The sequence below is a fragment of the Chlamydotis macqueenii genome, chromosome 1 (assembly GCF_036417535.1).
Source record: "Chlamydotis macqueenii isolate bChlMac1 chromosome 1, bChlMac1.mat, whole genome shotgun sequence".
Taxonomy (NCBI): domain Eukaryota; kingdom Metazoa; phylum Chordata; class Aves; order Otidiformes; family Otididae; genus Chlamydotis; species Chlamydotis macqueenii.
The window spans coordinates 147,229,659-147,256,035 of NC_141556.1; the positions used below are offsets into that span (position 1 = coordinate 147,229,659).

Consider the following 26,377-nt stretch of genomic DNA (forward strand, 5'->3'; position numbering starts at 1 on the left):
AAATGTGGTGTAAATTCTTCCAAGTTGTGCTAAGTCAGCTCTGCTTTTTAACACCAGGCATGGATGATGCTGTTGCTAACACCAGGCATGGCTGATACCGTTGCGTGTACCATTTTCTCAGTGACAGATGTGGCTGTAGGATATTCCCGTCCACTCCTGCTTACTGGTTCCTCGCCTGTCTCCCAACACTTGTGCCAGCATAACTGCCCTAGGGCCATATGGTGACCTAGATCAGTGAACAGGACCTGGTTCCAGGTTAAAAATACCCTCACTCCTCTCTTTCCCTCAGTTATTTATAACCTGGATTGGTTCGTTGATCTAGTTTAGCACATGACATTACAAACAGTTATGCCGTCGCTATGAAGAAGGTGGCATGAGATTGGGAAACAGCTGCTGATGGCCATGGGGGAGAAGGGGCAGCAGCTCAAATTGACGTTGCTGCCAGAGATGGCCCTATCATCAAGCCATGGTTTTAGTTCCTCAAGTGATGGTTTCATGAACACCTCCTTTTGCTGGTGGACCATGCAGCTCCATCCTGATTCTAGCTCACCATAGCTTATGGGGATGGTGGGAGGAGAGAACGTGGGGACAGAGGGTGCAGTGACTGCTGCCCGCAGCACTGCCTCAGAAGAAATGCTGAAGGAACCACAAATTTCCCTTCAAATTTAGCTTCAAGAGCTACAGTTGGATGAGCTGCTCTCGTAGGCTGGTGGTGACTAATTGTGTGCGTGCCCATGGGGAAAGATACTTGAGTGGAAACTTCTACAAAACTGAAATTTGGATTTTTTTGATGAGTAGCTACTGAAGCTCTAGGTGATTGGTGCCTGTGTGCATGTTTTACTGGCAGTGTCACGCCTTTCTGCTTAAATGCAATCGGTGCCGTGGAGGATATCCGATTGTTTTGTCTAACCTGCATTGAGAACGACACAAGACTTTCTTTCTTCTGGGATACCTCTGATGCAGTGCTTGCTTTGCCAGATGCTTAACAAATTGGAAACCCTAATGTGTTGGCACGCTTTCTGGGCACGCCCCAGATTTTCAGCTTTCAAGGCCCCGATTCTGCAATTCACACGTTGCTCAGGATTGGCGAGGTTACATCAATTCTGGCCCGTAGAGCTTTGATCGTCCAAATGGGAGGGATGTCAAAAGTCAGAGTGAAGGCTTTCCGGAAAAAGTTTTGGTTGGCATGAAGAAAACAAGGTAGCATAACCTCTGACTAGAGGTGCTGGAAGAAACGTTACAGCTCTGTAACGTACAAGGTGCTGTGGAAATGCTCTTCATCCTTCTCAGCTTTTCTTGTGGTTTTCTCTTCAGATTTTAATTTTGAAAAGAATGGTGGTAAGGATGAGAAAAGAGGAGGTGGGCTGAAGATATCAGCTTGATCTTTGAATATATTATGACTAGTTGGTACTGCTGCCTGAAACGTTGGGGGGGTGTTGATGTGCATAAAACTTCACTGTCTCTTCTACTTTCCTCCTCTCTAAACAAATTAAGAAGAGATCTGGAAGATTGTATGCATCTTTATAGATAAAACAAGCACTAAAGGATCTGTAAGACCCAAAGATCTGTAAGTCTTCCTGCAGAATGGTGCGTATGTAGGTCCTATTTTCACTTTCTGAGGGCAAAGCTAGAGCGCATGTAGGGTGAAAAGATGTCACTGGAGCATAGAACAAATAAAAATAAGAAAACCCACCAGTCCTCATCAATTGAAAGCTGTTCTGTTGTTGGAATGAGCCCAATGACCGTAAAAGGGGAACAATACAAGCTATCAGCCTATACAGGCTCTAAAAATTATTTTCCAAAATGAGCATATGTAGGATGAATCTCAGGCTGCATGTGTGATGTGAAGGGGAGGCGTTATTTGAGAGGTTCCTGTAGTCTGTCTTTAATCTTTTTATTGCAGAGTTTCTGTTCCTTTTGGGGCATTGTTTTGGAGAAGGCAGCTTTCAGTCCTAGTTGACCCCTTCCACTCACTGACCGTGCTGCTAGGTTTCCGTGAGCTCCTTGCTGCGTGCTGCTGTGCGGCGCTGTAGCTGACCAAGCGAGCCGTGACTGATGTTATCAGATGCAACACAAGTACGCTGTAAGATTTGGCAGTCGCTGTTTAGTCAGAAGAATCCATTTTCTTGTGAAGCAAATAACATTTAAAACCTTAGCAAAGCTTACTTGGCAAATCTGCCCTGCATCTAAGCTGTTAACTTGCATTACACCCTAAACAGATGGCTTGACTCTGCTTAACTCTTTTGGAGGCTTTCTTTGCAGCTGCATGGCTGTTTCCAGCGTCACTCCTGTGTTCCCCTTCCAGCGATGCTTTTCTCTTTCAAAGGTTTAGAAACTGATTTTGAGGAAAAATCGTAATCTCTTCTTTTCTGTTTGTTATAACCCCTGACGCTGCTGCTTCTTCCTCCTACCTCTTCCCACACACACTCTTGGCATCCCTTGGGAAAGTTTTCCGCGTGCCTTTTTAATAGCAGCATTTCTCAGCTCTTGTGCCCAGTGTTTCATGACTTGTCCAGTCTAGTCTGTGTAAAATTATGCTAAGTAAACAACTGGATGCTGTATCCTGCTGATTTATGAAAGAAGCTGGATTGCTTTTAGTGCTTGCCTGTCTTGCCCTTTCTGTACGTGCTCTGCAGCAAAATTAACAACCCCAAACCAAAAACTCCAGGCCTGCAGAGAAACATGGCACATCTCCCGTACCTAGACAGGAAAGGTTACCCCCATTATTCATTGCTGTCTTCCCGACTCTGCTGACTGCTTTTTTTCTGTTGTGGTAGGCAAGTCACTTTGATCCTTGTGAGTCTCTATCTCATGGCCTACGTGGTGTTATAAACTGCGATCATGTGGATGATTGATCCATTGTCCCTCAGACATCCCAAATGCAGTCCACAGAAGACTGGAAATAAATGTAAAGATGTGTATTCCCACACATGCAGGCACACAAACTGAGGAGAAAACAAAAATAATAACCACTACAAGTTTTCCCTAACTTTTATGAGTTGGTTTTGTTTTTTTTTTCCTTCCCCACAAAAACCCAAAGACAGTGTGTGGATTTTGATCTGTTTGGAGGGGCAGAAAAAAAGGAAAATAAAAAGTTGATGCCTTACTGTAGAAGACTGGGAAATGCCTGTTTTCATAGCCCTGTGCAACAGTGGCGAGCTGGTCAGGAGAAGCTGAATTTGAGCTGGCCTTTTAGTGTGGAAACATGAGTGCACTGCTTTACCTGGCTTCGTGAAACTGCCTGACAGATCACTTACATACATGGCAGCACTGACTTCTAGGTTAGCCAAAGCAAACCTGAAGCTGGTAGAGTTACTACAAGCCTTTGCCCTGTCCTTCTTCTTGATATGAGTTGGGGGAAAATGGATCAAGGACCTCAAAATCCAGATAGTTCCCGTGGGAAGTACGGGCACTTTGCTTGCTTGTCTCTCAAAATTGAGGTTCCTTGCTACTAGTGTGTAGAAAATGTTGGAGTCTTCAGTTGAACAGTTACCTGGCAAAACAAAGAATCACTCTGTGGAAAAGGAATAAATAGGAAGTATATTTACAATGTGGAGAGCCCTGCTGCCCAGTTTCTCCTGAAGCTGATTAACCTCTGATCTCTTACAGGGATTAGGTCAAAAAAAAAAAAAAAAATCCCAAACAGGCTGCTGGGAACTTTCTATTACAGTTCAGAGGAAAACAAAGCTGGACAAAGTGGTCCCTTGAGCTTTAATGTCTGGTTTGGGAGAAGGTCAGCAGGAGCTACACAGTCTCACAGCCAGCTGGGCAGCCTTTTCTGAGCTGCAGAGCATTTCTATAATTGACTGTTTCCCTCCTTACTAGATAGAGATCCCACACCTGCCTCTGCTGCATGCCCTCACCCAGCAGCTTGGCACAGCTCTTCCCCCTGCTTTACCAGGCCCTGATGCCGGGAGGCTCAGCCCTGTGGTGCTGGCTGGTGCCTGTGTGGGGCCAGACTCTCCTGCAGCCCCTGCCAGCTCCGTACTGCCTGTTTTTCTGTGGGACCCCCGGCTCAGGTCGGGCAGAGGTGGTCCTGTCCATCTTCAGAGTGAGGGTTGTGAATTGAGCCTTGCAGGGGGGCTCACGGTGTCAGACATGTCACAACACCCCATCCCTGGGTGGCAGAGCAGAGCTTAGCCTGCCAGCTCGTAGTCCTAATGGAGCAGAGCAACATTTAACTCTGGAGAGCCTTTTGTCCCTATAGTCATACAAGGAGCAGTGACTTTTGTCTCCCAGCAAGGCAAATACATCTAACACCCTGCTTGAGTCAGGTCTGCGATTTTTGGATGTAATCCAAGAAACTGTCCTGGAGCAGTGCTGGCACAAGTTTGGATAAAGGGCAAACTTTCGCTCTCTTTGTCTGAGTCCTGGGGGTGGTTGGCAAGCCTGTCAGGCTGGAGAAGCTCATTTGGGAAGGGGAGGATGTCAGGTTTGATGCGGCTGCAAGAGGGAGGTTGAGTAGGGAGCTCCACATGCTGTTTGCGGTTGGGGCAGAAAGCGGTGGCTGTTACCAAGCAGCTTAGAAGATGATACGCAGCATGGATTGAGTGGCGAGAGCTGGTGTCGAGCACCAAGGCTCTGCGTTGCTGTGTCCCAGCAAAGAGCAACTGATACTGTGTGGTTGGGAGAAAAATTGCCACCGGGGAGAGAAAAAAAGAGATGTAAAACGTTCATGCATGCTTGTTTCTCTATCTGCTTTTTTCAGCCTACGGTTTCTTCTTAGTGCAAGGTTTCCAGCGGAGTGGAAGACTGCTTGCCTGCACAGCCTATTGTCAGTTGTCCTTGCGGGTATACCTCTCTCTCTATTTTAAAATGCTTGTTTTGGAACCTGACTGTTTCAAGGCTGGAAGAAACAGATGTTTTCCTTCTGCCATGAAGATCCTTGAGGGCACCCTTGCCGCCTCACTGGCATCTATTATCTGTCAACAGCAAAAGAGCTTTGACTGTGAAGGCTTCGTGGTGCTCGTTTAGTAGTACTCCTGTTGCATGCCTTTTCAGCTGAGGTCAGGAGATGGCTTCATACTCAAGGCTGATCGTGGATCACTGTCTTAAGAAAGTATAAAGAAAGCTGTGTTGCCTCTGCCTCCTCCTCATCTGTGTGCTTATGCCAGGTCTGATGTGCAAGGTTTCTGTCCTGTCTAGCAGAAAACATTTTGCCAGTGCTCTGTAAATTGTAATGTTGTTTAGGTTACACAAACTGAATTTATGGACACATAAAGGGAACTTTGCTGTTGTTTGGAGCGCAGAAGATTCTCCTTGTTTTAGGGAGACAGCTTTAAAATTTTGCCTACCTGGCTGTAAGAGAACCAAGTAACACTGCTGTAGCACAGCAGATGATGCTCAGGATACAGTCCTCAGCTGTGGCACTAAGATCTGTTGTTGCCCATCGGTATGTGAGAGCACATGTCTAGTACTGGCGCATAATGGAAACTAGAAGGCTGTGTAGGCTACAGCTGACTTCTATTGGCAGAAGGGCAGGATTGCGTATTAAGAAGATCTCTCTGCAAGTCTTGAGCTCTTTAGACAAGTCTGGACTTCTTCCTTAAAAATTGCTTTCCTTTGGTCTGATGGTACAACTGTATTGACACACTCAGAAGGAAAGGATAAGTCATCTAGGTGAGCCGCTGACGTCTGTTACCATCGTTGTAATGAGCAGGGACAGATGCTTGAATTCTAGCTTTAGGGCACTGTTTATCAGTCCACGCGGGCAATACTCATGCATTTAGCTGTAATCCTGTGCCTGTTTTTCTTTGGTCCTTATGCTTGGTACCTGCAGTCCTCTGGAGACCTGCTGTTACAATACTGAGGAAGTCACTGTTGACAACGTGATGCCATATGTGTATGAATGACTGCTAGCATCCATCTGTGTTAGGGAAATCTGCACCCTGATACTAGCAGTGGTGAAGGCTCAGTGTGGGTAGCGTGTGGATGCTTTCACAATCATGATATTTAACCTGCCGGTCGTAACTGCACTGACATGAATTTGAGCAATAGCCTGCGTGAGTTCTGGTGATGGAGCGTTTCTTCAGAGGCAAGGGGAGTGCTGGTGCAGGTGGCCTCGATGCGGATGTTTCACCGTTGCTTTTTCAAGCGCTGGGCTCTGTTTGTTTGAGCTGCCTGAGGAGATTCAAGTTCTGATGGGAAACAGGAATGTTTTGTGTGCAGATAATAGCAAAAAGTACGGGCCTGCGTTTTGTATCATTTCTGTCAGACACACAGGACAGCTCAATTTACCCCCGGTGAATCAGACATATTGTCTGCTCACGCAAAACAAGGCAACCCGGTCAATACAGCGTTAGAGCATGTGTGCTCTTGCCAGTTTGGGCAGAGTAAAACCAACGAGGATTGTGACAGAGCATTGTGCTTTCAGTTTAGCAAGTATCTAGGCTGAACCTGGGTCTGTGGTGTATTCCTGCTGCCTGAATAGGCAGGCAAGAGATCCCAGGTCCAGTGTGAGCTGCTGTCTTTCAGAGGTGCGCTTCAAAATCTGGCTTGGGCATTAGGATCAAAGACAGGAGAATTAATTTGTTGTTTATGTTAAAGGGGATATATCTGCTTGAAATTTAATCTTTCTTGACTGTGTTTAATTGTAGTTTCATAAACCGCACCTGCCTGTGGGCTCCTCCTGTTTTTCCCGTGGCATTTTGTATTTTTATCTTGACTTCCTAAGGAAATGAGGCTTCTTGGCAATAGTGCATGTGTCCTGCCTTCTTTTCCACCAAATACCTCTTGGATCTGCTGGCCAACTTCATCCAAGTTTAATGAGGAGGAGAAATTCCAAAGATACAAAGTCTTGACAAGTTATGTGAAAACTGGCAAGCTGTGCAGAGAAGAGAGAGGCTGAAATTTGTAGCTTCTGCTTTAGGAGTGGTAGACAGACCTTAGCCACTGTCCGTTGTCAGTCAGCTGGCCACTGCTTTCCAGTAAATCAGGAGGACGTAGATGACTTTTTTTTTTTTTAAAAAAAGAAAAAGTTCTGAATGCTTGGCTTTCAAGTGAGTGCTGCAGCTATAGGAATGCGTGCAGGGTAGCACATGCAATCTACTTTAAAAATATTTTAAAATCTCCCTCTGGCTCTTTCTTTAGTTTCCAGGTCCACAAATAGTATTGTGTGTTTCAGATTATCCTGCGTGATCTCCCTTTCTCAACATGTGCATATGTATGTATAAATATAAAACAGCAATGTTATTCTCCAGCATTTAACAAGACAAAAATGTTTACTCTAAGTCCCTCGGCAGCGCTTCTTTTGCAAGGCACAGTTTGAGTGGTTGTATAGGGAGTTGTTAGCTAAAATACAGCCTTAAAGCCCAGCTCCTAAAACTGGAGATTATGACAGCAAGTGCTAATGCGCAAGGACCTGGGAATTCATTGCACTCTGAGCTGACTTGTAGCAACGATGAACGCTCCCCTTGTGCCTAACAGGAAAGCATTCTTCTCCTCCAGTGCCCAATCTCTTCAATATGCAATGGGAAGCACCCGGCTGAGCTAAGTGTTAAAAGAGCCACGAAGAGGCTGTGCAAACTAGATCAGTTGATCAGTGTAGGAGAAGATACTATTTGTCTCCTGAGCCTAGAAACGTCTCCAGGTCCTTTTCAACAAGGGGCCTGTGTACATTCCTCTAGATAGGTTTGATCCGAAAGGGATTAAAGCCCACTGAGCGTGCTTTGTGTAGCCTCTCTGATGGAGAACATTTTCTGCTGCTAAATAAAAGTGCAAAGGTGTTGTCATTAAATGGCAAAGATTTGTGCTTCATAGTAAGCACACAGTTTAGTTTTGCCCTCCTGTCCTTGCCATCTCTCTTAGCAAGACCCTGCTTCATGCAGGATTAGACCGATGGGAGTCTGGCCAAGGAGGCATCTTTTTGTTTCCATGATCTCTGTTGATTTTTTTTTCTGTGCCTGGCTTTGTTTCTCAAATGTTTTGATCTAAAAGGAGTGTCGTGAGAAGCAGGGGAGTTAGCCACAGAAGCAGCTTCTGTTCCTGTGTGGAGAGCACATTGCTGTTGTGTTTTGCCTCGTGTTCACTAGGTAAAATGGGAATTTCTTTACCCAGCTCATCACTGGTGCAAAAGTCGTGGTGTCATTTCAGTGGCCTGCCCCTTTTCGTACTAGTTTTGCAGGATGATGGGGGCCTTCACAAGTCTCTCTCTCTGTCTAGTGAAGGGGTCAGCTCCAGAAATGAGCTTTTGGTTTTTTGCTTGTCAGTTGGTGTAAGAAATGTTTCTGCAGCGTTTCACTAGAGCAGGGATATTTTCCACTGCAGCTTCTTCTTCCTGAACTGAATTTTACTGTTTGATTCTAGAGCTGGGAGGAACTAAGTGGAAATCCTAGTGTAAATGCAGCAGCCCACAGACCTTCTGATAACTGTTACTGGCCTGGCAAAGCACCTTGGCTCTGCGTGCAAGAGCAAGAAAGGAGAGTGTCTGTGATTCCTGAAAATAATTTTCTTATGTGGAATATTTTACCGAATGGAAATGTCATTGGGTGCAAACAGACCACAGGCAACAGGGGGAAGCGGAGCATCGTGGTGGCTGGCTACTTGGCTCCCCCTGCACTATCTTGTCCTTCTGACTGGGGCTGCTGGCGGCCCGGCAGCCGTGAGTCACTGCTGTGGAAACAGTGATGCAAAGGCAGCAGCATTAAGGAGGGTTTTATTTGTCTCTTGCGTATTTTGCCTCAGCGGCCTTTTCTCTAGCACTTATTGGTGTTTCCTCTTTGAGCCCATGAGACAAAGCCGTTTTTATAAATGAGTTTAGTCTTTTTTCACTCTTGAGTTTTTATTTTTACTCTCTTGCTACACCACTTTGCAACAGTTTATTTAAATGTAAAACCTTGAGCCAGTCATAAAATAATAGAGTTGCTCTGATCTATAGGTCAGAGGGGGCTGTGTCATCAAACACGTCTCCACTGAATTTCCGAGTCCTGGAGGGTGAAGTCGGTTCCTGTTTCAGAATTACTGCTGGCCCTCCATTCTGGTTAAAGGGGTTTGGGAAATGTACCTAGTCTAGGTTTGATTTGCAGCACAAGTTGTTAGAGTTTGCACTGTTCTTGTAAAAATGGATGGATCAGTATGTAAATACAAACTCGTTCTCTTTCCCATGCCTACAAATATAAACAAACACCCATGTAAATTCAGGAAAGTTATTTCTCCCACTGACAGGGGAGAAAGGAGGAACAATTGCATTTTCTATTTGTAAATGTTCAGATGGCATCCTGTTGTGATAGCAGTGCTTCCTCCTGACACAGGTATCTATGGATTTGCCCTGTTTTGTATTTAATTCTCCGTCGAGATGTGGTTTTACAGTACAGCAAGGCCAACTCCATGCCTGGCTGTTACTGCAGGGGCAGCCCTGCCTCTTTTCCCCGCTGCTTTCCCAGCTCCCCTGGACCACCATCTGTCTGGTCCCATCCTTCAGAAAGCTCCACTGGCAAAGGAGAATTTTCTTTTTTTTTTAAATACAGATAAGCTTTCTACTGTTTTCACCCCAGCAAAAGCTGGCCGAGGAGTGGGTGAGAGGGACCAGGCAGGGGAAGGAGTGGGAGAGGCTGTGGCAGAGAGCTGGCCCACAGCATCATCATCATCGTCATCATCGTCGTCGTCATCTCAGGGAACAGCCGTGAGGCTGCCTAGGGAACTACACCGCCCCAGCCATCCCTTTGCAACCTGGACCTGAGAGGAAAGCCAGCTGCGATGCTTCTATGACAGCCTGGCCACATCTTCCTTGGCCACCTGCAACAGGGCGCTGAGGGACTGTTTGTAGTGCTCCACACCTGCAGATTTAGGAATAAAGAATGGAGTGTAAAGGTCTTCTGCTGGGATTCCCCCACCCTCTGATCTTTCCAGTGCGCAGCAGGCTATTTTTAGTCTGCTTGCTTGCATCAGAAATTGCTTCACTTTCTGCTTTGGATCATTTCCATAACATTTATTGTGATTCTGAGTTCCAATGTTGAGGATTACGTCAGAGCAAAAAAAAATTGCTGGGTAGCGAGCTCAGTTCCAATGATGAAGCCAAAAAATCTGTGCTGAGGATGTGTGATGACAGCTGCCTCTGATCTGGTGACCCACAGGAGACTGGCTTATTAGGTGAACCACAATTTGGACCATGCCCTGTATTTGCAGGCAAAGAACCTTGTTAATCCTGAGTTTAATGGTGCTTTGGTTAGTGAATGGCAAAAGAAAACAACCCTTTAGTGCGCTAATCCAGGTAGCCAAAGTAGATCTACCTCTGAATGACGTCTGTTTGCTTTAAGTGAAGTCCACCATCAAAAGCCCAGCCTGTCCTTGCTGTGTACGCTTGTGTGGACCATTGCTAATTCATTGGATATCACTGTTTCTTCTTCTAGATGTTAAGTATGATTTAAATCTGCAGTTTCTTTGGCAATAAAGTGGTCTTAAGATATGTAAGGTGTTAGAGCAGACGTTACGGTGGGAGATGGTGCTCATTTTAACATTGTTGCTTAAGATACACCTAATGATTTGCTACTTTGAGATATAAAAAATGTATAGTTAGTTCTGTAATAGGTGAATTTCATACAACTGGTTGATAAAGCAGAAGAATGTAAATCAGTGGGTTTGGGCAGGGTGTTGTAGTTTCATAGGAGAGATCTTCTGACACAGTAGCATCCCTGAGGCAGTGCTGGATCCGGAGGGGGATGAAGACTGGCTGGTAGTTAATGGGAATTTTTCTTAGAAAAGAAATGAAGATGTTTCTTCTACTGGTCTTCTGTGCAGGTTGATAATGCATGAGTGTAGTTGTGGAAACTCAGGTCTTCAGGAGCTGTGTATTTGGTGGGCAGCAGAGGTTGTGCTTACTGCTAATGCACAATATAGATCAAAAAGTTGGATTTCGGTGTATGGGATTGGAAAAAAAAAGACATTTAGTATCAAGTCTACACGCTTGTGGATTTTCCATTTTTTTTTTTTTTTCTGAATCTTAGTTAAAAACCTCTCATGACGGATTGATGCTTGTTCTGTGTTAGGGGTCTAATCCATGATAGTTTACAAAATACCAATATTTATCAGCCTTCGGGTGATTAATAGCTACTTAAGAGTGTGGATAAATAGTTGCAAACACTCTTGCTTAGTATGACTCCACAAGTTGTGAAGTACTCCTTGAGACATGGCCATCTTGACCTAGCATGGCTGATGAGCAGTGATCTCTTGTGCAAAGGTTTGTCTAAATTTTTCCACCTGGTTGCACTCAAAGCAACCAGTACTTGGGTGACTGCTGTGCTCTCGGCTCTCACTAGAGGGCTTCAGAGCGAGAAACCTGCTTACTTTCCGCATGATGTCAAGAGCCAGAAGTTTCTTCTGAAACCTGCTACACAGCAGCACAACAGACATTTGAGTTATGCTAGTAGGAGCTTACTGATGTTCAGCGGTTTTTTGCATCTTCCATTCAGAGAACTTGTTTTATCATTATTTTTTTTCCTTTTTAACCTCCTTTAATCATCTTTACAAGGTGAATGGTAAAACAGGGCCTTACCCGGCCCTCCAGGTGTGGGACAAGTAGGACTGTTGGGCTTCTCACCCACCCTTTTCCGAAGGGAAAAGGCTGGGACGTGCAGGTTGTTGGTGTGTGTGAGCATGTACCCGCTCTCCAGGCCAGCGCCGCAGTGTCGGCATTGGGGAGAAGTGGCCGAAACTGGGTTGTGACTTGCACGGCTGTACGCGCTACGGCTCCTGGGGGAAAAGTGTCTACTCACGCACCAGAGGCGTGAGGGAATAAGGGCTGTATTGTGTGAAAGACAACCTTAGCTGGGTTTCTCGCTTTGAAGAGGTTTGCCAAGGAGTTGGAGAGTTGCCCTCAGCCAAGCCTGCTTTCAGTGAGGAAGTTTTATAGGTCATGAAAAGCAGCAATGTCCTTTTTTTTTTTTTTCCCACTGTGCCTTGCCTTTATATGCAGCGGCACACAGGCACTGCCGTCATCCCTTGTGCTTTGGATCGGCGGCTCGGCGTTAGCCCAGTGAGAATTGTGAGCGCCTCCAATTTCTCTCCGTGGTGTGGGAACGCTGGAGCACATAATGGCTGCGATTCAAAGACAAATGCTAGCTCTTTGCTACTGATCACTTTGGCAGAAACCCCCAGATGCTCAGAGACTACAGATGGAGCACCCACAACCTTAGAACTTCCTTTTTTGTTTTGCTGTCTTTATAATAGCCTCCCTGTTCTTCCTTCTCCTATTCTGCACCCCCTGCCCCTTGCTTTTTAATTCGTGCCAGCCAGAGCGCAGCTAAAGACTTTTCCTAGCGGGAGCATCATTTGTTAGTAAACCAGTAAAGACAAGCTTAACCAATTTAACCAACAATTTCTGTGAGGCTTTCCTTTTTGACTGGGCTTTGGGATTTCTCCATGCGCCCGTTGGAGGGACCAGGCTTCAGGAAACCACAGGAGAGGAGCCTCCAGCCGTGACGGGCTTTGTTCTCGTGCCTCTAGTCTGGCAGAAGCTGACCTCCATCCACAGCACATGGTCTTTCACTTAGCTGCCTCTCTCCAGCTATTGGAGAGGTCCAGTGTGCTGTGTGTGGGATTTCTGTTGCTTCCGTGCTGCTTGGTAACATTTCCAAACCAGCCGGCGGCTCCATGCCTTGGTGGTGGAGCTGGAGCTGGCAGGGTTGCTGCAGCCTGTCCCTTTGTGCTTGGCTTCATTGTCACACAGCTCCGCTCGGAGCAAATCCGGTGCCTTTTAAAGCGTATCCTCCTGAATTTTGAAGCTCTATAAACAATCCAGGTTTCCTCCTTCGGATGTAAATGCCCCCCCCCTCCCCCCCTTCCCGCCTTGGCTGGGCTAATTGCTCTTTGTTTGGTTTCAAATCAGTGTGATTAAGGGAAGATTTTTTTCAGACTGTCACTTCCGTCATGTTACCAGACTAGCATAGTAAAAAGTTGTTATATCTGTTGGGTTGAGTACCCTGAGCATGGAATTACAGACCTTTTTCTCTCATGAATCATCTTCCTCTGAGACCCTGTGGTGATAGCATTACTTTTGTTTTAAGGGAAAAGTCCCTGGGAAGGAGACCATTTATTTATCTGGACATAAGAGGCTGGCTGTTCTTTTTTTTTTAAACATGGAACTTTTGAATTCATCCTTAAGGAAGGTGCTGCTCCCAGCATTCGAGGTGCACCACATTTGGCAAAGGAGACGTGGTGCCTGCTGGAGGCTGGGGAAACCAAAACAATGCTTTTTCTGATTATCCCTGTATAGGATGATTTCAGTAAAACACATTAAGCATGTGTTTTATTTTACAGTGAAGTTGCTGAGTGTTGCTTTTGAACAGTGGCTTGCGGTACAGGAGCGGGCTGTGCCTGTCTGAACTGCCTGTCTGAGAAGAGAGACCCCAAAGCAGATCCTGGCAGGCTCCAGACGCACACACGTGTCCTCTTTCTGCCACCTTCCACTTTGAACACGTGTGATGCCCAGCGAGTGGAATAAATGAAGAATCGACCCCCTCACCACAAACCTGAAGGAGCGGCGTTGCCCTTTGCCGCCCCGGGGAGGGCTGTAGCTGGGTGGGGAGGTTGGTGTGCTTCCACCCCTTCCCTGCCTGGTGCAGGGGTTTTTCTTTCTGGGAAGGGTGGCCTGGCCTCTCAGGTTTCTCTTATAGACTTTGTGGTTGAATTAGGGTGGGTCCATCAAGGGAGAGTTTTGGACCCAGTGAACCTCATTTTCTTATGAGCGTCTGGGTGTTTGTGCTGGCTTCCTTGTTCCCCTTCAGACAGCTTTTCGCCTACTGTGCCTACACATCCACAGTTTGAAGCAATTTATTATTTCTGTCCCTGTAGCCCCTGTGGTCCCCTCTGCTAGTTGTCACAAAAGGCAAGGCAAGGCTGGCAGCACGGAGGCTGGCGGCAGGGCGAAGGGCAGCCGAGCCTCCCTGGGAGCTGGGATCAGGTTTGGGAAGTGGGTTCCTGTCCCCAAACTCCTGCCAAGGCTCTCAGCGTTTCAGCTCAAGAGGGAGAGACTTGTGCAGGGATCTGAGCTGTTTGTTTTTGAACTGGAGAGTGAGATGCCATAGCGGCGCTCATTTTTGAGGTGAAATACCGTTTAATAAATGAAAGCCTGTTCACAGCCCAACAGCAAAGCCAAACCTGCACTGTAGTATTAGGACCATTTATACTTTCTCAATTCCTATTTTCTTGACTGCTAATCGTGGTCTCTTTGTTGTCTGCCCAGCTAAGGATAGATGCAGATGGGCTGTAATATTTTCTGTGAGCATTTGTTGCTTTTATTTATTCTGGTGGAGGCAGAAGGGCTTTTCTTCTCACGTGGGTAAATTAGTAGCTGGCTATTGGCAGCTCCATTGCTCGGAGAGAGGGAGGAGGCGGGAGGGAGGGTCGTGATGCCCCGTCTGATAGACAGACACGGGCATCTTGTGGCTCTGTCCATTGTTAATTCACTCCTGCAGCACCGCTCAGCTGTGAGGTTTCCAGGCGTGCTTGGCAGCGCTGACAACAAAAACATCTGGTCCAAGAATATAGTTCCCTTCTGCTGGCAGCTGCACGAAAATGATTTTGTACATAGTGGCGGAACGCCAAATGCACTTACTTGTACACTAAAGTGCACAGCCTTTATAGAGCTTTGGCAGCGCGGGGTGATTTTAAATGCTGTGCATAAGTCAGCATTAATCCACCAAAGAAAATCAAAACCTCAGCAACTGATTTTATGAAGAACTCACTTATCACGTGTGCCCAGACGCGGCCGTACCTTTGTACCTGTCTAGCGGCTGTTCCTGTCTGAAAAGAAAGGAAAAGCCTTTTGGTCGCTGCCCCGGTTGTCATCTGTCCTCCGGAAGGGTTTGGCACAAACACGAAGAGAAGTTTGCCCCTTGCAGACGTCCCCGAATTCCTCTCGTCAGCAGCCGCGTTACTGATAGAGGTTGTCTGTCTCCTCTCTTGTTTCAGGAAGGACCTAGTGTGTGCTGCAGGAAATGTTAGCTGTGAATCAAGTAGTTTGTGTGTCTGCTGGTAAATTGTAATTTGAGTGATTTGACCTGATAATTACAGAGTCATCATCATCATCTTGTCACTCAGTTGTAAATCATTCTGTTATGGATTTCCCTTTTAAAAAAGAGCTGTATTTCTCAGCACAATTATTTTAGAGGTAAAATACAGTATCTGTAGTCCTTCCTGCTTTGAAAACCCCTAGGGTTGCAAGCATGGGTCTCATTCTTACGTGAACAAGCAAATTGAAGAGAGATCATTGCTCCACTCACAGCCCATATATTTCCAGTTTTTTCTTTTCTGTCCATTCCCACAAAGTATCGCATTCTATAATTCTGTGATCTGAGCTCGGTGGTGCTTTTTCCAGCCCCAGAGCTGCTGTTGGATTGTAGGTTTCGGGAATGCTGCAGAAGAGCGTGGAGGAGCAGAAAGCCCAGGTCTGGTCTGGCATCAGTCATGGGCTTGGGTTTGCCCCTTGCAGAAGGAGCCCCCCTCTCTCCCCAGGAAGAAGCAGGTGGCTTTGAGGGCTTGGACAGGGCATTTCTGCAGGTGTATGTAGGGCTGGCTACAGTCTCACAGCTACTGACATGACGTTGATGCTCCACTCTGTCGCTGCTGGGAGGAGCAGTTCTCACCGAACCAGAGAGAGAAGGAAGAGAAGGTGGAGATGGTGGCAAAGGGAGGAGAAGCAAGCTTCCTCCTGCTGGCTTTGGAAGCGATCTTTACTTGCACGGTCACTTGAAAGAAACCAAAGGTATTTTCTGGGGTATTTTTAAAACTGAAAATGGAATTTGACAAGCTTGTAGGACTTGGTCAGGTCTCCTCCCTTCTCACCCCAGCCACACATTATCTGTGTGGACAGTGTATATTCCGCCTGTTTCGCAAACACAGGACAGTGGGCTGGTGTCGCAGCTGTCTTTGCCATCCCTTCTGCCCCTCGACTGGTGAGAGGAATGGGCCTTTGAACCTCTTGGGTCCTCTCCGTTCCTGCCTGGTGTTTTGCATTTGCGGTGTTTTCTTTGCGCTAAGGCAGGGGAGAAGGTTGCAGATTACCGACGGAGGCTGAGCGATGACTAATATTGGACCCGTGGAGCTAAAGTGTTTAACCTTTAGGCAAAGATTACCTGAAATTTAAAACTTGTAAGGACTTGTGCGCTCGCACTGTGTCATTCAGTCGTGTTTGTAAGACACATGTAGAGATCGGATGATTCCTTTTATTCCTGGGTAATTTACATATTTCGGCTGCTTCACAAAAGAAACCTTGTGTTGAATAAGTCAGATTATGATCTCACACCAGTCCTTGCTTACAAGGAGTTTTTTGAGCATAGCCCAAAAATTTGAAGTTTTCCTTTTGTGGGTGTAAAACAGAGCATAGGTTACCAGCAGCACGTACAACGGGCATTAAATGTGGGTGTTAGCTCCTAAGTCAACATATTACCTTCAATGTTTGGGGATCTGATGGCTGTTAGATGATGTTTCATCTGGCAGGTGTACCTCTGTCTGAGGTAGGAAAGAAGTGTGAGGTTGAAAAAAAAGCATTAAAAAAGCTTTTTAGAAAAGCGTTAAAACTGTTTTTTCATATTAATGGACTAAGTGAAGTATGTCACTTTATGGAAGTGGATTGGTGGGCAGCAAAGAAAATACAGTAATTTTGTTTTCAGGGCTTTTTTTAGTACTTATTTTTAGATGAAGTGCAGGGCTTTTTGTTAGTGTTGCAGACGGAGTTTTAAATATTTGGAAGGAAAATTGCAGCACTCGCAACATTTTAATGAGGAGAGTTTGCTTAATTAAAGCCTAGAATCCTTAGGGAATGCGGACAGCTGAGGGATTAGCAACGTGTTACAAAGTTCTTCTTCCACCTACCAGTTGATTTGATGTCAGAATCCAAAGTCAGTAACAGAACTTGCAGTTTTCCAGCAGCTGTTAGCTGCCGTTGATGCTACCAGTGACCAAAGCCTGGATTCATTTTGTCTCGTTTTGGACACATAGTGCTTGTGCTGAAGCCTGGAGCGTACCTGCCCTGGGCACCCACAATTTAACATGCCGGGAAAGGTGCCCGTAAGGGGACAGATCTGTCCACCTCAGCTGGGACTTAACCCCGTAGAGGAGAGAAGGTCACTGGTGGGACTCTTTCTCCTGGAAGGGAGAGGCACTTGCTTTGTGGCTGCCAGCTGCTCACTGCTGGACATTGTGGTGGTGCTTGTTCATGCTCCCCTGTACTTTTAATTTTTTTTTAATTTATTTTTTAACATACAATTGATTTGGGAATGCCGTTGCCAGTCTGCTCCCTCTGTTTCACAAATCTGTGTGTTTGCTTTGAGCCTGAACAATATTACAGACCAAGCATTGCCGAGCCCTCCATTGCTGTTGGGTGAAGAAGCGGCAGTGTGTGATGGAGCTCCTGAAAGTCTCTTGTCAGCTACTTCTCCAACCCTATCTCGTTTTAATAAATGATCCTGTGTGAAACAGCCCCGAGGAAATGCCGAAGTGGGACTACCTTTCCTTCCTCTCCTTTGTTCTGTTCCTGTTCGGGTGTGCATTGTGACAGCTTTTGGGTTCATGATTGCAAACTGTTGGGGTTTTTTGTTTGTTTGTTTAGCATTTGAGTTTCATTCAGTGTACAAAGTGGAAGAGGCGTTGTAAATAAATCCCTCTTCATCTACTCGACTTGTTGGTCAGTGTGGGTGTGAGGCTGTGTACTGAATGAATCTGTCCTGTAAGGGAATCAGTGTGTTCATGTAATTACAGGTTTTTGTGACGTACGTACTAGAAGAACATTCGTGCTATGCCAGAACTGCCATTTTTAATGTAGCTTACCTTCCGAGCTTAAATTTCTACTAAAATAGCTTCCATGAGGCACTTGGTACATAGGAAATCCACCTTCAGTCATTTCAGCTGTTTGTTTTCTCTCTTCTTTTGTATGTTTGCCTTCTGCCCACCCCCTTCAAAGTTAAGGATTAGTTTCGAATTAGAAGTGTAATTTTGCATTGAATCTCTTCAGCTGCATCAAACCTGCAGGACTCGGGAGCCTTTTCCATCTCCCACGTCCAAACAGTGACCCAGTGGTGTCTGGACTGCATACGCAGAGAGGGACCCGTGTGTCAGTCCCCTTTGGGAAGGAGATTTGCACTCCTCGTGGGAGCTTCGCACAGCCCAGTGAGAGCAGAGACCAAGCAGTGGGCAAACGCGTGCCCTGGCTCCGTTGCTTCCAGAGATGCTGCTTTCGTTGGCATCGAATGCACCCTGAGATGGGAAGTACAAAAGCTGTGCAGCTTTTTGGCTTTGTGTATAGTAAGCCTGTTTTCTCTCCAGCATCTACATCTCCTCTTTATTGTCTGAGCCTGGAGCTTTGCATAAAGGAAATTGTTTTAATTTCTTCCCTTCACACACAGACTTATTTTTCATATCTGCTAGCAAGGGCTTGTTCTGATCGCAAAAAAAAAAACTCTGAGACTGGATGTAGAATTGTGTAGCAACAGATGTTTTTAGTGTGAACAATAGTAATGGAAGTAGGGTATAAACCTTCCCTCTTTTATGAGAGCTCTGAAGATGTCAGTACAAGGCTAGCTTATTGCATAACTTGTAAATAATTTAGGCGTGATGAGGATGGACAGTTGAATTGTATAGCTGGGATGAACGTGCAATCTGAGCAGGAAACTCTTTTAAGTAATCATGGCCAGGATCAAGGGACTAGCCTTGGAAACAGTTGATGGGATTTGCCCTTAGGAAGTTTCTCTCTTGGTTGTCTTTGGAAAAACCCGTGATGTTCTGGGGGTTTTACTGGGGGAGGTCAGCAGCGGTGCAGTCTTCAGCGCCTTCAGCGCGGCTGATTCAGCGACCGGCGAAGGCACCAGGGGCTCGTCAGGCAAGAAAGAAAACACTGTTGTCAGAGTGATTGGCAGAGGAGGTGGTCTGGGGGAAGACAAGAGACAAGTATTGTCTTCACGTGGTTTTTGGCTCCTTCCTGCCTGCACGTGATTCCCTCTCCTGTGCCCACACAATGCTGCTACACAGGCTCCTTCGGGCAGTGCTGGGACCCTGCTCGAGAGCTCGCCCTCCCTCCTGCTTTTTTTGTCAAGTTGACTTAATTGTTGCTTCATGGCTGCAGCCTCAGTGATGGCACTGTTGCGAACGATTTGGCTCATTTTCTCTCTTGTTTCAGACAGTGCCTTTAGCATGGAGTAGAGAGGGTGTTGTGCCAAGGGGAGACAAAGCCGTTTCTGTTTTGCATGGGTTGGGGAGTGTGTTTCTAACCTGCTTGATGAAATCTTGTCACTGAAGGTAACCAAACGTGGTCATAAGGACAGCCCTGTTCTGCCAGCCAGTTCTCACAAAACTAAGATTTTTTTTTTTTTTTTACCCTTGAAAAAGCATCGCAGCCATCTTCCATGATCGCTTTGCCTGAGCAGAGTTGCTGGTCTGCCGCTTCTGGCAGCGGGGCTCTGTGCCGGCGGCAGAAGCGGCTCGGAGGCTGGCGAGCAGCTCTCAGGGACAAGATGGGCTCCAGAAAGCTCACAAATGGTAAAGCCCGTGAAGTGCTTTCTCTACATGGGCCGCATATGTGGGCAAGGGGCAAAGTCTGAGAGACTCCCTCACAGCGTGGGGTGGTGGGGCGATGCTCACCACCCACATTGCCACTTGCTGGGTGTCTAACGCTCCCTTGGGGTCAGCGAGTGCGTGGAGTGACGGATGCTTTTTCGTAAGGGTGAACAGTCTGCAGGCCTTTGATCAAGTGCGTGTTTGGGAAGGACTTGAAGGACAGTGCAGAGAAATGAATGTGCTGATGCCAAGGTGAGAAGAGTCCATGGGTCGGGGGCCTGTGAAGGAGAGACCTTGCATGTGAAGTGGGGCAGGCACAGTGAATGCTGGAGGTGAGAAGGTAACAGAGGGCAGAGACAGAAGGGAAATAAACTTGCATGAGGTCTTTAGCTTGAGGGTAACTAAGCTCAAAGGCTTTGTAAAAGACTCAAGAAAGATGGGATGTAATAAGAAAGTTGGAGGCTCTTGTATATTAAGGATTAGGAGGGACTGTATATGCACTTGTTAAATGTTTACTGCATGTCTTGATTAAAGTCTTTTCTTTTAAACAGTTTAGACTTTCCCTCCCAAGAAGCCTGTGTTTGATATTTTCTTTTAAGAACTATTTTATATCATATTCCCAATTCTGACACTGTTGTGGCGTTGGATTGCGTTTCTCCACTTTGTGCTCTCCGCACTGCAAGCTGCTGTGCTTTATAAGAACTTTCCTACCTTGGCAGGCACTGGCAGAAACTTGCCCGACATTTGGAGTCTCATTGCTCTTGTGGTTAGGTTCCTCCCAAAATTACAATCCCCTTCCCAGCTTGGAGGCAGCGCCAAAGCTCCCAGTTCAAATACCAAGCTGTGTGCAATATGGGCCCAACTCTTCTCACCAAAACGTCTCCCTTGTGTGCGAGAACTTTATTAACCACTGTGTATATTATGGATTCCAGCACCAGAAAAGGTCACCTATTGTGCTAGGCACTATTCAAACTTTCCCTGTCCTGGACAGATTCAGCTCTGAATGGATGCCAGCCAGGTCTGGGGCACAGGGAGAAGGGAGGATGTGACACACAAGCAGAATTGTGGTTTGCAAAAGTCAGTGTTGTGATTTATCCAGGAAGATTTTTGTTTGCATTTGGTGCCTGTTAGGACTTTTTTTTTTTTTTTCATGTGGGTGGAGAGCAGAAATGAAAAACGAGAGGAAGCGGAAAGGAAAATAAACTGTGTTTCTTGTGGGCTTCTCCTGTTTTTCTTCAGCTTGCCTGTTGGGGGAAGACAGTGAAAGAAAGGCCGAGTCACCATGGTTCTGATGTTTCTGAAGGCAAACCATTTTCCTCTCCACCACTCTGGGCACCCGTGGGTTAGCACTCTAGCACTCCCTTTTCCCTCCCAGCTCAGGGCTGAGGCTGCTGCCTGTCCTTTCACAGATCCTAGCTCTCTCATGATTTAAAGATTCCAAAATCCCAGAAGCCACCGCTGGAGCTCGTGATCCTCAGCAGCTCAGCTTGCTCTGAAACTCCAGGTAGAGCGTTGCCAGCCACTGTTCTCCAGGCAGAGCAGCTCCCTGGATGCAGGCAGAACTTTGGGGACAGTGCGGAGGAAAGCGAAGGAAAGGAGACTTGGAGGCTTCTTTTTTCCCATCTCACTTTGCCTGCCTGTTTGTTTTGCCACTGTTGGGGAGGGGTGCTAATTCTTAAAACACTCAGTTGTAGCTTAAAATCACTGGATGATGTTTGTGCAGGGAGAGCTGAGATTTGTCACTGTCTCATTTCTTAAGTTGGAAAGATGAGTTACTGAAGGGATCGATTTGTATTCCTTTGCAAACTGATTGAAGGCTGCTTATAAATCATCTGGTGTGACACATGAACTTTCGTCACAGAACATTGTCTTGCTTTGTCCTTGCTTGGCCATGTTTCCTCATTCACGTTTTCTGTCATTGTACTACTAAAAATAAAATATAAATATATATATATTTTTATATTTAAATGAAATCTTTTGAAATTGTCCTGATTTTCTCCTCTCTGAGCTGTGCCATCCCTTGAGAGGGCAGAATCAACAGCTGGCAAAGAGCAGTGGTCAGGCAGCTCTTCTACCCAGAGGAGTACGGATGGGAACTCACCCACTTAGATGCTGTGGTGTGCTTCCTCTCTGTACCTTTAGGTGTGTTTTGGGGTTTTTTTTCCCCACTAAATACAGCTACTGAAATAATTTCCTTGTAAAAAGAGAGCTTGGAAAATAGTGTTATTCCCCCTTACTCCCCCGAGTCTGTTTCTCAGAGGAAGATTCTTATAGGGGTCTCATACCAGTTGGAGTGCTGGGGCAGGTTGGGACTGTTTTGCTGGGTCTCCTGAGGCAGCTAGATAATGATGTTTAGGGAAGTATATGAAAACAAGGCAGGCATGGAGTGACTTTTCCTTTCATTACGTCCTCCCTGCTTCTGGCACTTCTAGAGCTGTAGTTCCCTTCTTCTCCCTCCTTACTGCGATGTTTGGCAAAGCACTCCTGAATTCCTCATCTTCTAAGAATTTGTATAAATAAGCAGGATTTTCTTGCAATAATGATGCAGAGGGGTTACCTTTGGAAAATGTGCTGAAATTGCATAATTGAACTGTCCAGGTTAATACTCCTTACATGGGTCTGCTCCAGTAGCTTTTATTTGCCTAGGAATTACTCTAGTGGCAACCATGGTCAGATACTTAAATCATCACAGTTTTGTAAATGGTGATGTGATGAAAATAACAAGTCATTGATTTGCTGTCTATGTGCAAAAAAAAAAAAAACAAACCAAAACAAAAAACCTGATATTTGGTGTGCAATGATGAATGGAAGAGCAAGCGGTGTGGAAGATTCCGTGCTACAGCCGTGAGCGAGCTGATCGGGTGCCGTGAGGTGGCGTGCTGAGAGGTAGCACTCCTGGTTTTATTTTTAACATGCAAATTCAAATGGTTAGAAATGATCTTAGTGTATCTAGGTGGATTTCTGTGCAGGAATCCTACACAGTTTTTAATCTTACAGGCAAAGTTGTTCTGGTAAGACAGTGTTGTGGTTAGAAACCCCTAGAGATGCTGATGTGTTTGTTTAATCTCTGAAGGAAAAGGCGTGGAAAGAGAGAGGAAAGCCGTTCCAAGCTTGATTTAACCATGTGAGTCTTGCAAAAGTATAGCTTGCTGCAAAAATTACTAGTAATCAGACGTGCTGTCACAAACAGGCAGTGAATGTATAAGTATAAAACACTTACACCAGCCCCATCACAGGCCAGACAAAGAAGGTTTCAATGGGAGTTGTATCCGCAGATAATGGCTTAAAGTGGTAATTGATGCCAGCTGCATAAAATCACTGGGAAGGGCTCACCAGCTGCCTCTTTCCTCCAAGAAAAAAGGATTTACTTTTGTATTCCTCCATGCGAATGACAGTCTCTTGCCTCAATCGCTTTTAATTTTCCCCTTTTGTGACCCTGGTGCCTCTGCCAACAGAGGGACTGTTAGCGGTGGTGGTGCAGCGCATGTGTCTTCCGGTGGAGGTGAGGGACCTTCCGTCCGAATCCCGGGATGGCTGTCGAAACACCTCCCTCTGCACAGGAGGATCCCTACTGCAGGCCACAGGCCGCCCTCCCTGTGGTGCATCTGTCTGTAATGAGACCTGTGCGGAAACGGTCTTATCCTGTGAGATTTTTTGGGTGGGATCCATCTCACCCTGATGCGAGACATCTGCAAGATTGGTGTCTGGATCTTGGCTAATGACCTCATCCTCCTTTTGTAGTTAGCGGGGAGATGTAAACACCGGTAGGGCGCACATTTTTTGGCTTCTTTCAGATGTCCACATTGGGATGAAATCAATTGTACCCTGGAAAAAAAGTGTTCCTGAATCTGGAACAATTTCGGTCTGGCCACCTTTTTTTTTTTTTCCATTATTTAATTTTTATTACCTCACACCGCTTGCTGTACCATAGTGGCACTGCAGCCTGCTCCATGCTGATCAATCCTCATGATAGTTCCTGTCGCCACAAAGTCTTCAGGACTCGGTGCCAGGGAGCTATTGATCCAGGCTAAGTAAGTGGAGTCCTCCAAAGCCTGGCAAGAATTACTGAATCCATTTATTTTTCGAGGCTGGAATTCGGACTGTAGGTGAGATGCTGTTTGTGTTGTGGACAAATGCTCAATGGCAGCTGAAAATAGGAGTTTAGGGCTGTTGTTAGCCTTGGTTAAGGGAGATGCTTGGGGTTGCTGCAGGCCGTTGGACGGGTGTTTTGACACAGCCAGAAGGAAAAACTGAAAGAGCAGTGACTGCCTGCAGTCTGCTGGGTCTGTGGGCACCTTTTTTGTTGTTGTTGTTTGTTCTTTGGGGTTTTTTTTTTTAATGGGTTTTTTATTATTTTATTTTTCAGAAATAGATCCTGTCTAAGTATCGTCATTTTGGCTGTCGTTACGATAGATAAACATGAACAGCCTTTAGGACATCCTGCCCATTGTATTGTAAAAGCTATTGTGTTCATGTGCTGAGGGTAGGAAATAATTTTTATATAAAAAGTCAGTTCAAAATAGCAGATTAATCCAATTATGCATAATAACCTACCAGAGATTGAGTCCCAAATCATTAAGCAAAGTTCCCATTTTTGCCTAAATTCAAAAGTTCAGTGTAGTTTCTAATGTAGGCATGTTTTCTTCTTAGTTTATTTTTTCTTTTTTTTTTCTTTTGGCATATGATCTAAATAAAATCACACAACAACAAGGACAGCAGAAGCAGCTGAGGAAGTACCGAGTTAGTTTTTGGCTCAACAAGCAGTTCTGATAACGCTTTCTCCCAGGGCTGCTGTTCACTGGGAACTTTGATTCACAAAATTATTTTACTATTTCGTTCAGTGTTCCAGAAATACACAATATTTTACCTTAAAGATGTGTCATGAGAAGATTTAAGAGTAGTTTATCCCTGGTGCGTTTTGGGAATTCTGTCATAATAATTTACGAGTAAGCACTGCATCGCACTATTGATGTTTTTGAAATAATTGTTTGCTTTGTAGCATAGAGTGGTTTCTTTGCTAAAGCCATGCATACCAGAGTGTATAAATAGTTAACATGTACTTAGTATTAACATCTGCATATGTCATAAATAGGATATTTGATTGCTAGCATGGTACAAATTGCAAGGAAGTTTAAGGCTTAAAATTTTCTCATGTAATCAGCTTTGACATTACAGGATAATCAAAATACGTGCTACTGTTTCCATCAGTCTGCCACCCTAGGGAACAGAGGTTTCGGTTTCTTCCTGGAATCAATTTAAGGTAGACGTTTTCCCCCTGGGATATCTAAGGCTGAAAAGTTGTGGAGCAAATAAAAATTGTGCCAAAAGGCATAAACCTTTTCATTCATTGCCTTGGGAGGTGCTGGATGAGGGCTCGCACCTTCGAGGTGTGGCAAGAGAGAGTGGGGGAGTGTGTTGGTGGTGGGATGGTGTCTGCTTCTTCTTCTCCTGGATCTGCTGGCTGCCTGCTCAGACATCACCTCAAAGCCTGCGTGGATCCTTTTGTGCAGCGTGTCCCACCGTCACTTCAAAAGCGAATTGTGGATGGTTTTAAGGAGTTGTGCATAGCGTTACTCATTTCAGCTCTTTGAAGGGATGACCTCCCTTCAACCTGAGCTGCTGTCTGCTTGGCACTTCGCTGAGGCAGGGGGAGCTGGGGGAAATCCTTCCTCTGCCTTTGTGTCCCAGCATCCTGTTTACCACCCGGGCTCCTGGCCCTCTCTTCCCAGTGCACTTGCTCTTCCTCCACAGAGACAGATGGAGGAGGAGGAAACTTGTGCATGAGGCAAACGCCTTGTCCGTGCAGCAAGAGGAATTCCTGATTTCCCCTTCTGCTTTCCTGCACCAGCCCTGTGCTGGCACCAAGGTGTCACCCTGTGGTCCCTGCTGATGGGAGACCCACCTTGGATGGCCCGCTTCAGCAGCCGGCTGTGCTGAGCCGCTGTCTGGCATCTAAATAGAACTGGTTGCAATTTTCAAAATTAAAGGGAAAAAATGAGGAAGATGGAAATAATACTCTGTCATAAATTCACAGATTTTTCCGGTTTTCTAGTTCTCTGAGTTACATAGAATAAAAGCCTGCTGGCTGTGTATTTGCTTAAGGTATTACAAGCGTAGGATTTTTAAACAGACCCTGTCCTGCTCCATGACTGGATGAAGTCCAGTGCATCCTTCATTTGCTTTTTTGCACCTACTGAAAACTTGAGAAAGTAAAGGTCTGATTTAGATCATCTCAATAAACAGGATTTTGATGGTGTGAACATGAGATGTGTTTACTGAGTGTGATGCTGGTATAAAATGAACTTTAGAAAAATCTTCTTGTGTGAAAGAGAAGAGGAAGGAAATAATGTACATGGCCTATTAAACGCATGGGGTTTTGTTTTGTTTTGTTTTTTTCTAAAGGACGAAGAAGAAGAAATCAAACTGGAGATTAATATGCTAAAGAAATATTCTCATCATAGAAATATTGCAACTTATTATGGTGCTTTCATTAAGAAAAGTCCTCCAGGACATGACGACCAACTGTGGGTAAGCAGATATTTCTCAAGCATGTTCATAAGCCTTTCCCTTTTGGATATAGTTTGAGAAGTATCACATTATGGAAAGTCAAACTAACAGAATTTGGCGCTTGCCTAAACGGATAGTTAAGGGAATCGCATAGGCTAATCATGCATCCTTTAGAGGATGGCTAAACCAAGATTTGCTATTAGCAATGGATTTGCTCTTTAAGTGACTTTTTTTCCCCCCAGTTTCCCAGATGGATTGTAACATTTCATGGGAATTTCAAGGCAGATGAACTGAGCAGTAAGAATGTGTGACTATAAAAAGAAAGCTGCACTTGAAAGTTGTACCCATTGCATTTCTCATCCCACCTCATCTACACCCTCTAGAGGAC

At 45.6% G+C, this 26,377-nt stretch overlaps 1 protein-coding gene across 9 annotated transcripts in view; it reads left to right on the forward strand.

The window, feature by feature from the left end:
• MAP4K4 (mitogen-activated protein kinase kinase kinase kinase 4) overlaps positions 1-26,377 on the forward strand; it is a 165,717-nt gene that overhangs the window by 79,164 nt on the left and 60,176 nt on the right. For all 9 annotated transcript variants that reach the window (XM_086769497.1, XM_086769506.1, XM_086769529.1 and 6 more), the window contains exon 4: positions 25,885-26,010. In XM_086769497.1, coding sequence (XP_086625623.1) covers positions 25,885-26,010 — 126 coding nt within the window. The remainder of the gene's footprint in view (positions 1-25,884; positions 26,011-26,377) is intronic.